Source organism: Anomalospiza imberbis, chromosome 2 (assembly GCF_031753505.1).
Source record: "Anomalospiza imberbis isolate Cuckoo-Finch-1a 21T00152 chromosome 2, ASM3175350v1, whole genome shotgun sequence".
Classification (NCBI taxonomy): domain Eukaryota; kingdom Metazoa; phylum Chordata; class Aves; order Passeriformes; family Viduidae; genus Anomalospiza; species Anomalospiza imberbis.
In genome coordinates this window covers 50,984,399-50,997,378 of record NC_089682.1, presented here as the reverse complement: position 1 = coordinate 50,997,378, position 12,980 = coordinate 50,984,399, and the positions used below count along the sequence as shown (strand labels likewise).

The following is a 12,980-nucleotide window of genomic DNA, read 5'->3' as shown; positions in this document are numbered from 1 at the left end:
AAGTTTTTTTTTTTCCCCTAGATATAGCTAGACTATCAAGTCTCAAGCTGTTTAATAAAGCCCCTAACCCTGAACTTGGGTTTGCAATGCTCACTGTGCTACCTTTAATCTCCCTAAAAGGATTTTTGTCATAGCTGGAGAGTCCACCTTAATGAGAAATATGCTTGAATATTCTATGCAACTTCAGGATTTACAACTTGAACAACCATTAAGTTGTTTTAAAACCACAACTGAACATGAACAATATCTATAGAAGATAAATCCACACAGAGAATTTCCTGCACATGTCACTCTCTGCCCCCAACATTGTAACCGACCAGGACAATGTCTTAAATACCAATAACCACAGAAATACACTTTTGTAATGACAAAGTAATTAGAAAATAAAAAAGAGTATGACTTGAAGTAATACAGCAGCTATCTGTATCATGATACACTGCACATAGTAGAGAAATTAAAGTTTGGTTACAAGTCTCACAGTATCACATGGTAAAGTTCTATGACAAAGTAATACATAATGGGTCAGTGGCAAGCATGGCTAATACTACCAATTAGTACTGTAAAAGTGAACTTCGAATTTGGAAAGAAGATCATAATCCAGTATTTTATACATCACAGATATTGCCTTAAACAAAAATAGTACCTGATGCAGAATTTTAATCTTGCAGTTGTTCTTATCCCCAAAGTAAAGGAAATCAACATTTCACCAAAAGCACCCTGGGAACCCTTCTGATAATTCAAGAACACTTAGTTTGCAAGAAATGTCAATTCCAGACTGAGCTGATGGTATTTCCGTGACTCCAGATGCTTTAGATGGGAATTGAGAAACTGTCTGTATTTCATTAAGAGCTGCACAGAAAATCTGGATTTAAAGTGCTGAGGAATCTGACTGTTGCTTGGGATAGCAAACACACAAGCTGTGTTGTTGAAGATGATGTCATTCCAAACACAAGCAAGATACTGGACACTTCAAAGTCCTTTCTGTATTATGTGAATAAGGAGAAAGACATGTGCTCAATATGGTGACAAGAAAATCCAGTATCTGATGCTAGACAGAGCTCCTAAGAATCTTCTACGCTTTCCGGAGTTTAAATTACACCAACACAAGGAAGGGATTCATACAAGTTGGTGCAAAAGATCAGTCTTTTTGCACCTTGTACCAAAAATGCTTTCTGGCTCCTGATCAAGAAGTGGCAGATACAAAACTGTTCTTTAATAGGCTGGCCATTTGGACTTAGAAGTATATGTGTTCACAGCAGAAAAAAGGCAGCAAGTGGCAATGGGATGAAAATTAAACCTAAACTACTTTTTGCTGCAAGGGAGTTTTGGTAACAACTTGAAAGAGACTTTGGAGGAAATTGTCATTATTGAATGGAAATAAAATATTTCTTCTTGCAGGGACACTAAACGAAACAAAACCTTGACCACTAATAAAACTGCATTTGTTCAGGGTCCCATTTTGTAAGGTATTGGTAAGTTAGCCTATTTTATGAATTGAGGAAGTAGAAGAAGCCTAAAGGATAAATGCTGATAAGGAAGAACAGTAAAACTATATAGATTATTACATTACATTATTAGGTGTAATTAATTTAAATGTCAATAAAATACCATCAATCCACCAGATCCATTTCACTGGGGTCTGGTATAACAGGTTTCAAGGGTGTTTGGAAGCATCAGATCTATCATGGAAGTGTCTGGTCAAGAGCAATTTGTTGCGCACATGAATGTTTTCTTTAAATTACAGTGTTGTGCCTCGTATTTGCAACGTTGTACTCAAGCAATATAGCAATACATGTGACATTGCACATTTTTGTTTCTATTAGTCTCGTGCCTATGCAGTCTCCCTTTTTCACAGCAAAATGTCTAACTTAATCACTGCTTTAAATATATTCAAATTAAAGTATTTAATAGTCTATTCTCCACCATTTTGAACTCTATATCTTCATTGCTATGTTCACTGCTATTTCTATAGGATTTACTCAAGAGTTTCAACTTAGAATGGTTTCATTCAGGGATTTATACAAAACTTATATTACCTTTCACTCTACCCTTCTGCAGTATTTCAACTTAGAAGGAGAACTCTACTTTATGTAATAAGACATGCCTATTAAAACCAAACACAGCAATACAGACCTGTAAATATACCAGTAATATAGGCCAAAATGAGAAGAGAATATTTATATTTCATGCAAAATTTCCTAAATTAGTCTGGTATTTGAGAGATCAACTAATTACAACAGTTCTGAGGCTATTTTGAGTCATATTAAACTTAACTAGCAATATACAATTTTTTTTTTTTAATCTCTGGGGCAATTTCTATTTAAAATCATATTTTTCAAGTATTACCAGGTATAGCTGATGGTATTTCTTGGCTGCCTGATGTTTCAGGTCCTGAAGAAATGTGCTGATTTTCATCAAAAGCTGAAAGAAAATCTGGAGTTAAAATTAGAACTGGCTTCACATCCACAGTATTTAGCCAGTAGCTGTTGGGCAGTTCAAGACAACATTGACGTGTGATCAAGCAAGGTAACAGCAGCTGTAAAGATCAACTGAGAAATGAGGTGTTACATGAACACTGAAGCTGATGTGAAATGAAGGAGAGTCAATTCCAGTAGCTCATGTGAGGCAATCTTCTTCTCATGGGCCCCTTTTTTAAAGTACTTATTCTTTGAAAGAAAACTGCAGCTGCCAGAAGAAACCTAGAGGTAACATAAGCTAGCAGAGGTCTATTTGAGGATTGCTATTCAGTCACTGTGGGGAATTAGTTTCCAGCTTAGATTGCACAGAAATGGCTGAGTTGAGCAGGGGCAGGGGTGGAGTGTGGGGAGAAAGCCCAGCATCAAGCAAGTCTTCCAAGCAACGTGTCTGAATGAAGCTTGGCACTCTCCACAGCTGCTGGAAGGGATGGCAAGCAATGGAAAAGCTAATGGAATTATAAGCTATTTACCCATCACGCTCCCTCTGGTTTCCATGGAGGGATGAGAAGTGATTTTCAGGCCTGATTCCCGGGTAGCTAAGATCAAATATGAAAACAATCTTGAATCAGTAGATAAGGTGATCTTCAGCCCTTAGCAGGTCCAAGGTACATACATTTATTTTATATTTCTTGAGTACACACTTCTAATTGATATTTGTGGTAGCCTAGTACATTTTTTGTCTCATGGGGTAATTTTTTTTTTTTTTTTGGATACATAACATCTAATTTTAGGCATTAGCTACTAGGCCAACTGTCTGCATCTGATTTAAAAATTCTATCCAAGAGCAACAGCTGACAGCAAACCCCTTCTCCTCTACACTTTAGTTTGGATGTGCCAGACAAGTCTTTTAAATAAGGAGTAGCAAATGCCCAATATTATTTTGATACAGCATGCACACAATTTTCACACAGGTGGTATCAAAACATTTTCCTACAAATTCATATTTTTGCCAAGAATCAGATTTTCCCTGCAACTGCCACAAAGCTACTTTGATAGAAGCAGGATTTTTGAGACAGAATATCCTTTGTCTGAAAATGGCTTAAAAATATTTTTATATTTTTTCTGACAATATAATAATAAAAACAAATAAAATAAAAAAACCCAAAACCCCCCCGCCAAAAAAAAACAACAAACCCAGATTCTCTCAGCCCCTAAGACCACCATTTGCATTAGAGAAATTATGCAGCCTACAGCATGAAAGTAACATTTTTATGAACGGTATTATATGAAAAAATGAAGAGTGGATACTCTTAATGTTAAGAACATTCATGATTAATAAAGTGTAAGGCCAAGTAATAAGTAATCTAAGTAGCCCAGTTCTTTAAATCAAGAGAGAAGGCTGTGATAACTTGGTGAGAGCAATACTGCAGACAACAGCAAATTCACGCCTGATGAGCTGCTAAAAGTTTTCTGTCTACTGAAGATAGAAATGACCTTGGATAGATAGAGTTCTCAGCTTCAAAAGACAACAAAAATCTTGTGTTCATGAAGAGGCAAGATAACTGTCAGCACCACCCACTGAGTATTAGTACAGCTGTATCATGTTTGTGTTCAGTGTGAATTCTGCAATAGATAAAAGCTATTCTAAATTTATCTGTGAAGAGAAGCTAAAAGAGCACTGACCAAACTGTAACCAAATAAGACCAGAGAAAATACAAATAGTGTATGCATGCTGTAATTAGCTAACCTTCAGATGACGAACTACGTCAATGCTCATTTACCCAGTTCCATTTGATTGGTCCCCAGAAAGAGAGTGATGTTTGATACACTGATATAATAAAATGTGACTTGTTAAATCATGCTAGCACGAACAGAACCAAGGATAGGAACCTCCCAGCAACCTTCTACTATTTTTATGACCATATTATGGGAAAATCTCACACTCAAATACAAATGCATAAATTGTGCCTAAAAACCCATATTCTTCATGAATAAATGGAGGGAAATAATAAATTATTAGCAGAAGTAACTGTAAAAATAACTTTTAGTACCAAAATGCTGTACTGCAGCAGCCTTTTAAGTATTAGAGACTACTTTAAAAAATTATAACAGGAAACCAAAGTCCAACCAATGATCTCCTTAAAAGATGTCTACTAGGTAAAGAAAAACATTTCCCCTGCAAAGGATAACTGTTATGCTGATATCCCAAAATTCATTAGAGGCCAAGAGCTGCCTCTTAGGTGCTAAATTCTGCCCCACTGACCACATCAAAACCCTTAAGAAATACAATACTAGCCTGAAAGTGCCACGTGGTATCAGGATCACTTACTTGAGGCTAGAACTGCTAATTAGACACAGGCAATTATTACAAATAACATGAAGTCATAATGAACAAATGCAAGACCACTGGAGGCAACATTAAAAATACAAGATATATAACAGACATCAAAATTGTACCACTCAAATATCAAGAAAAATCAAGGATAGGGTATAAAATAAATGCCATTTACCAGTCTCTCGCTCTGGCATTTTTGTAGATGTAGAAGTTTGCAGAGTGGAAGTAACATGAAGAAAGTCATGTGAGGCTGGAAAAAATGGTGGCTTATTATTTAAAAAATACATGAACCATCACACCTCGCATCACCTGCAACCATGGACACAGTGGTTTAGAGTACAAACAATAAAGAATAGGAAAAATGTATATTTTACAAACTTGGCAGAATTTTAAAAAGAAAGATGTTAATACACAAAGATGTGTAAAAAATATAATGCAAAAATTTAAACAGAATGACACAAGGAATATGGAAAAAATTCCCATATGGTTAGAAGGAATGCAAGATTGAAAAAGTACAAGAACACTGGCCAAGAGGAGTCAAGGAGAAAGTGAATTTATGAGATGAAGATACTGGAAAAAATCCAATTTAAAAATTTGGCAAAAATAAGAGAACATAAAAAGTGATCCAGACAACATCACCAGGCAGGGAAACAGAAATTAATATCCTTAGCCCAGCCAAATTTATATGCCTTGTTATAATTGCAAGTATCTGATTTCTCCACCGTAAAAACAAGAAAGCTCAGAAAATTACTTCAAGTAATGCAAGGTAGGGAATGTAAATTCCCTAGAAAAGATCCTGAAGTGTGTGAAATATCTCAGTTGATATGAAAGCAAGACTGCTCCAGACAAAAGTGCCAAGTCACTTTTTACTGTCATTACATTTTTAACTCACATTCAACTTCAGATTTTAGGCACACCAGCCTGCTCATGTAATATTTTGTTACCCCATGGGCCACAAAATACTGCAAGGACACAGGACTGGTCTTGCACACCAGCCAAAGAAACTGTTGCCACATGCATCTCCACCACTGTCACCAAGTGCCATAGTCAGTGCCTGAACTAAATATGGTTAGCATGTATGGCCCCATTTATATCTACACTGAAGGTTTATCCCCATGTAGGCCCAAGAGAAATAACAGGTTGGCTAAAAGCACAACAATATCTCTTGGGACACTGCTGCCTTGCAGACTTGTCAGATCTGCAATATTGTTAGTACCGGATGCTGCCAGTGTCTTAAACCATGAGGAAGCATCCCAAATTCAACAAAAGATGAAATGAGGCATTTAAAAAATCATAACAAAATCTCAAAAGCAGCAGTAGGGCAGAGCATTCCCACTTCCAGGTGATGGCAATGGAAAAGCATGGGCAGAAGAAAACCACCCACCTTGAAAGCCAGTAGTGAGGCAACCAAGAGGTGCAGCCTTGCCAAAGGAGGGTGGCTGAGCTGCTGTGCTGTGTTCGTGTGCCAGCCCATCTGGGTTTGCCTCTTAGAAGCGCTGTCGTGTTTGAATGCATCAGAGAAAGCAACACCCACCACCCAAACACAAAGAAGCAGGGGAATGGAGCTGAGGGCCAGGTGCAACATCATGGTCTCTCTGCACAATGTCACATACTTCCTGCAGAAAATGCTCATCGGCCATGGAAAAAGCGTGGGATCAAACAAGAGAACTACAGAACCAATGTGGCGAGTGCTTTGGCAAGCCAAGCTGCACCAACAAGACTTCATCCTCTCCATGGAAGATGACAAGGATGCCAGGTGGTTTGGGGTGGGAGGTGTGATGGCAAGTGAAAGAGATGGCAGACAATGGGAAAAGAAGGCTGTTGCTAGTTACCCATCCCAGTTTGTTGAGTTGCTGGGGAGGAAGGAGTGGAGGACTTCGGCCTCGGTCTTCGAGCAGCTAAGATCAAACACAGAAACCGCCTTCAGGTCCTCTCACAGGCTGCTGTCACACAGGTCACATCAAGACACAGCTATAAAGAAGGGGACGCGGACCTGCTTGGGCCAGGCTACCATGTCACAGCTTCACTGCCCATGGTGGTGGCACAGTGCTGCCTTTCAACTGGCATTGGCAGCCAAGGCATGAGAGCAAACCTAGAAATGCTTCCCCAGGAAATTTACAGGTAGAATGATTTTTAGTAAGGAGTCACAAGGCTCCAGCCACACCACTGACCCCCTCTTTGGGACACCAGCACATCTGAACAGGCTCATCACTGCAGAGAAGAGCATGGCCAAAGGAAGCAGCGAAGGAGGGAATCGCTGGCTATTTACCCATCCTTGTGGTTTCCCGTGAGGCAGACGAGGTCCATTCCAGGTCTGGTCTCTCGGTTGCTATGGTCAGACACAGAAATGATCTTGAGATATCCACTCAGCCTTGGCACAGCAGTACAAGCAGCACCAGCAGTACAACACCCTACATGTGTGTATTTAGGGCCACACGTGCCCTTTCCTGGCGGCACCCTGTGACTCAAACCTGCAGTCAGGTGTCTTGCCGTGGTTGCAGCTACCTCAATACTGAGCCTCAGTAACTAAATGGCTCTACATGCACAGAAAAATGCCAAAATATCCAGTTCACCAAACCACTCCTTACATTTCCTTGACAGATTCTAACAGTTCTTGCAGAGGTAACGTGGCAACTAAGAATCACACCTATGTATTTAGAATTCAAGATCTGATTTCACTTTTTCCTACAATCAATGAAATCCTTCATTCTATGGGTCAGAAACTACTCTCCTTGGCACTAAGAAAACACAGTGTAGAGAATTTATCTGTCTGTATATAAATTTTTGCAAGCGAGTGAAAAAAGGAAAATTTTCCACAGAATTCTAGCACATCTTACAACTTACACTTGTACAACTCAACATCTCTTTGTACACTGAAGAACAAGTCCCTTTACTGAAGTGATCTCCTCATACCCTGTTATCCTAAATTTGCACAGGAAGAATGCACAGCCTAATACATAAACCAGTGTCAAATCTGGACTATGTGTACTCACTACTACTGTGCATATTTGCCCATTGCTTTGGGCTTGGTTTCAGGTTTAAGGCAGGCAAGACTTATGACAGTTTACAAACATGCCCTTGGATACAGCTGGTGGCAATAAGGAAATAGTGCTGAGTGATTCCTCTGGGATATTTCAACATTCCCAGTCTTTGGAAATGGAAATCCTTCTGCTCAAGTCTCTTCAACTTGATCCTTTTCTAGCAACATTCAATGACTCACTAACCAAAGTGCTTGCACCTGCTTAAGAACTGTAGACAAATCTTTTTTCTGCCTGTGGAGGAGCTTTGCCAATGTGCAAAAGGAACATGTTTGATATGTTAACACTTATTTAGCCATTCCTAACAATGGGCTCCCACATATGTCTATATACCCATATACACAAAAAATCCTTCACAAGAAAACCCAGACAAGCTAATTGTTTACCAACATAAAAAAAATAATCTTATCATTGCAATATTTCATTCCAAAAGTCTCAAAAATTGCAGCAGATGCAACTAGTTTGTCTCTCCAACTTTATACAGAGCAAGTCAGAAAAATCCCTCAATTTAGCAAAGCATTGCTGTGCCTTTTGAGTGACTGCCTAGATGTGAAGAGAACTACAGAGAAGACAGATATCATTACCAGCTGAGACTGGTGGCATTTCTGGCATGCCAGATGTTGTGAATCTTGAAGCAGGAGGCTTCCCTTCACCTAAACCTGGAAAGATAATCTTGTGTTAATAGGCTTAATTGCCTCAGAGATACCTGAATAACTCAGGACTTGGCAAAGAGATGTTGCTTTGTTAAAACGGAAGCACAGGAAAAATTGCTTGCAAGTCAGCTGGGCATTACTCTGTCTCATGAACTGTTAGGTTGGTGTGGAAGTCCTGGGGAAACCAGGCGACCTAATTATTCATACTAATGAGAATTCTTATTACCTAATAATCTTAGCACATAATGCATGGTGGATAGTAAGAAAACACCTTTGGATCCAGAAAATAGTCAGGGGGGTAGCCTTTTAATGGAAATATTACACAGAAATGTGTAAGTTTTTTATTCCCTCTCACAATTAATTCTCTCAGCACGGGAAAAAACACTCAAAACTAAGGAAGGCAGGTCCACAGCTGAGAGTCTTAATAATGAGAAAACCAAACACAACCAACTAAAGAGAACTCTCCTCTTTGCCTCTGATCCTCCATCTACAAAGATGAATAATAAGTGCAGATGAGAATCTAGTTAACAACAGCAATAAGTGTATGAATTACTGTGATGGTGACAACTAAAGCAATACAAAGCTTCAAAAGTAGCAGCAAGGATAAAAAAAGAAGAAAATAAAATTTTGGAAACTATAATGAAGCCAGCTTTTCAAATTTACCCCATGCCATTCTAACAGCTGAAGCTCTGTAGTAATTACAGGCATGGATATTTCCAAATCAGTTGTACCTCTAGCTGCTGTAAAAAACCAAACAACCAAACAAACCTGAGAAATAATTTCATGCAAGTAAATAAAGAAGGAACATCTGGTGGAGAGAAATTTTAGTTTCCAACTCTGCAAAGCATTTATTATTTTTACTTATCTATTTAAAAATTAACCTCCTTTGTCTGTTTCAAATGCCATCACTAATTACTTAGCTGAAGATCTTAACTTGGGCATCCTCACCTAACTAGGCTCCAGGAAAACCAATCTATTCCCAAAGCTATTACTCAAAGTATAGCTTAGTTGGAAAGATCTGGCCTTAGTTGTGTTGACTTACTTATTTTAACACAATACATAGGAAAAAAATCACAGCAAACTGTATGTGAAAAATTGGCAGGATAAAATAAACAAAAAAATATTATCACTAAAAAGCAAGGTATTTTACTTGACTGGAACAGCCTTAAGCCTTGCAAAATTTAAATCGTTTCCTGGCACACCTCTTTGATCAATACTGCAATTATTCTGCAAGCTACTTGCAGACTTGCTTTAAACTTGTGCTCTGCCTGAACACAGCAATGAGGATGGTGATACTGGAGTTGAAAAAATAAGATGTAGGGCAACACCCAAGGCAAGCAGTATACAATAGCTGAAAATGTCTGAAATCATCAACATGGGAGCAGCAACAAACTTTTCATCACAAACCAATCAAAACGGTATGAAAGGCTTCTGAAAGAATATTATTATAATTTACCAGTGCATGGTATTTCTGAAGATGTAAAAGTCTGGGGAGTAGAAATAACATGAAGAAAGTAATGTGAAGCTGGAAAATAAAACAAAAAAAAAATGCTGTATTGTTTTGAAGTGGCAAGACTGACAAGTTCTGGGTAATACTTAACATATTATGTTCCACAGAAAGGTAGAGAATGAAATGTACAGTAACTGATTAAGTGTGACTTGAAAATTATTTCCAAAAACATGCATTAATGCATAACGCATTTTGTGACCATTTTAAATTGTTATCAGAGTCACACAAAAAGGTGAAATATAGAGTTAAAAAAATTAAAATACAAGGCTATTCAAAATAGGAGAAAAAATTATTAATAAAAAGTAGCAAACTGGAGAAAGAAAAAAGATGACAAAACAGGAGCTGGACCAAATGAAACATAGAAACTGTCTTTCGTCAGGCATGTGAACAGTTGACTGTTGTAATCAATCTGCCTCTCAGTAATGGATTTCCTTCAACAATCATTTCTTCCAAAAACATATGCATCAGGCATTACACTATTGGCATGCAAATGAAATTAAAATTTTCCCACTGGCTCTCATCTTATTTTTTTTTCCTTATTTTGGAAAACTGTCAGTTGCTCTAGGCAAATAATATCTATAAAACAACAGAAACACATAACAGAAATGTTGTAAGGACCAACTAGAAAGCATCTGAATCTTCAGTGATATGTTTGTATAGTGCCAGTTTAGAATTCTGGGCAGAATTAGGTCTATATTTATACAGAAAGGCTAAAAGGAGAGTGATAGTTTCAAATTGTGTTGGAATTTCTTCAGTTTCCATTAATCTCTTACAACTCAGAATCCTTCAGCAAATCAGGATATTCTATTTATGAAACTCCGATGTGGACAGTCCTATTTAAATTTGATGTTTACAGTAAGTCCAATTTAATTTTAAAACTAAGAATTACATGCTGTTTCCAAACATGGAAAACCCCCTGATACTAGCTTAGTATTTCACATAGAATGTCATAAAGAGATCTAATACTTGATGCAGTACTTTCGTACCCACACCTATTCTTCATTTATGTCAAACTGAACAAACTTCTTCATGAGGGGCACTGTCTCCTCCAAAAATTCCCAACTGTCAGGGGGATTAACATCATGAGAAACCATTACCGGGTTGGGTTGGTTGCACTCCCATGGTACCGGATGGTTTGGATCCTGAAGAAACAGTCTTTTTTTCCTTGAAAGCTGAAAAAAGAATCTAATCTTAAAATGCTAAGAGAGCTGTGACTTGATGGATTAGCATCAAACAGCTGAGTGAGGGCTGTGCATTTCCAGATGATGCTAATGCTGAGCTGAGCAAGATGGCAGATGGCTTCAAGTGAGACGTGAAACAACGGCCATGACAAGGGGATGGGATGGCTGGAAAAACAGGTTTCTGGCCTTGGAATGCAAGTGCCACATGCATGAATGAACTCTTATCAGCAAGGAATTCTCTCTTATTAAATTGTCTGGGTAAGAACTGCAGATATAACGAAAGAAATAAGATGACTACGAGATACAACAACGCTGTCCTTGGGCAGTTTTTAAGCTGACAACAAATACATTTTTCAGGCAGTTACACAGACACAGGAATGGTGAATAAGCAGCTGTCTATGAATGCTGGTAGCCAAGATTATAATTTGCAGATCAACAGACGCTAAAATAATGGAAAAAAAAAATCATGGAACTAATCTGCTAATTACCCATTTCTTTCTCTATTGTTTCTGCAGAAGGTAGAGATAGGGATTTCAAGGTGGGACTCTGAGTAGCTAAGAGCAAACATGAAACAAAATTTTATCATTCCAAGACAGACTCTTCTGGCAAGTGATACAAAATCTGATTTCCACTGTAACTAACAAGGGTTTTTTTGGTTTGAAAGTCTCTTTGTTCCATCAATTCCTACTCCATTCTTATTTAGCACACCCTATCTAATCAAGCTGAATCCTTATTACTTCAGAGGATTTTATTCACAGCAAGGCAGCTACAACCTAATATTTGATATTCACACCACTTGGAGGTCTCTAGTCACTACTGCAATATGTATAATATTTTTAAAGGAGTTGTAATGGCAAAAGATAAGAGAAGAGTAGTACAATGAAACCTGTGAAATAATTGTTGAAGTTAGTAACAATACCTACTATCTGTTATCTGTGATGAGAATTATTACAAAGACCTGGTTTCCTCACTTTGAAGTATGGATAACCTGAACTGTGCTTTAATGAAATTGGAGTCAAGATAGAATTGGGCACTCTTACCCAAAAGCCATCATGAACAAGCTTCCACCATGTGCAGGTTTTGCACTACTGTGCTGCTACTGATCCTACTTAACTGTGTGTGCTGGTCAATAAGTATTTTTCTTTCTGTTAAAACCCCCATTCAAATAATTGGGTGTAGTGTTCATTTCTTGTACAGAAATATGAATATACATGCCAAAAAGTGAGCAGTATTTTTTTTTCGCACATTGGATCTGCTTTCCCATTTACTTTCAAGCCACCTTATCACATTAACAATTTGGATCCCAGGTTACTATCCTGATATAGTTGGACTCAGCAGCTGGACCAGATGATCACTGTAGGTCCCCTGCAAATAGAACCATTTTATTCTATATTTCTAGAGAAGAAAACACTGACAACTAAAGCCATATGATTCACAGCTTTTGGCAAAAGCTTCCATTGATCCATTTGCACCCAGTAAGAACTATAAGAGATCTCCCAAAGGCATCAGAACATTGAAGGCATGTTCACAAAGCTATCTTTTCAGAAACATTTAAATTCAAAATATACTGACCACACAGGAAGTTTACAAAACAATGGAGAGATCTCCCTCTAGCACAATCCAGATAGAAAAATGAAGAAAAAATTATTCAGGGGAACTAGGGCAGAATACAGGTCAGATGCAGTTGAACTTCATAAATTAAATTTTGCTTTCTTTGCTGGTTTTATGACAGCAGGTGATCAAGGCATGCAGAGGCACAGTGCAGAGAAATGTCCTCTGTATAACCATGCCCTGCCTCTCACAGAATATCTTTGACTTCAACAGTGACTTCATGGGGAACACAGTT

The 12,980-nt window shown here is 38.0% G+C and overlaps 1 protein-coding gene across 50 annotated transcripts in view; it reads right to left on the bottom strand.

Moving 5' to 3' along the window:
- ABI3BP (ABI family member 3 binding protein) overlaps positions 1-12,980 on the bottom strand; it is a 125,620-nt gene that overhangs the window by 66,889 nt on the left and 45,751 nt on the right. For 34 of the 50 annotated variants that reach the window (XM_068180918.1, XM_068180905.1, XM_068180903.1 and 31 more), the window contains 6 exons: positions 8,375-8,449; positions 7,022-7,081; positions 6,585-6,650; positions 4,928-5,002; positions 2,948-3,013; positions 2,347-2,421 (listed from right to left, as the gene is read on the bottom strand). The exons of 6 other annotated variants lie outside the window; for them this stretch is intronic. In XM_068180918.1, the coding sequence (XP_068037019.1) occupies positions 2,347-2,421; positions 2,948-3,013; positions 4,928-5,002; positions 6,585-6,650; positions 7,022-7,081; positions 8,375-8,449 (417 nt within the window). The remainder of the gene's footprint in view (positions 1-2,346; positions 2,422-2,947; positions 3,014-4,927; positions 5,003-6,584; positions 6,651-7,021; positions 7,082-8,374; positions 8,450-12,980) is intronic. 10 more of the 50 variants (XM_068180945.1, XM_068180946.1, XM_068180950.1 and 7 more) reach the window with 6 other exon arrangements.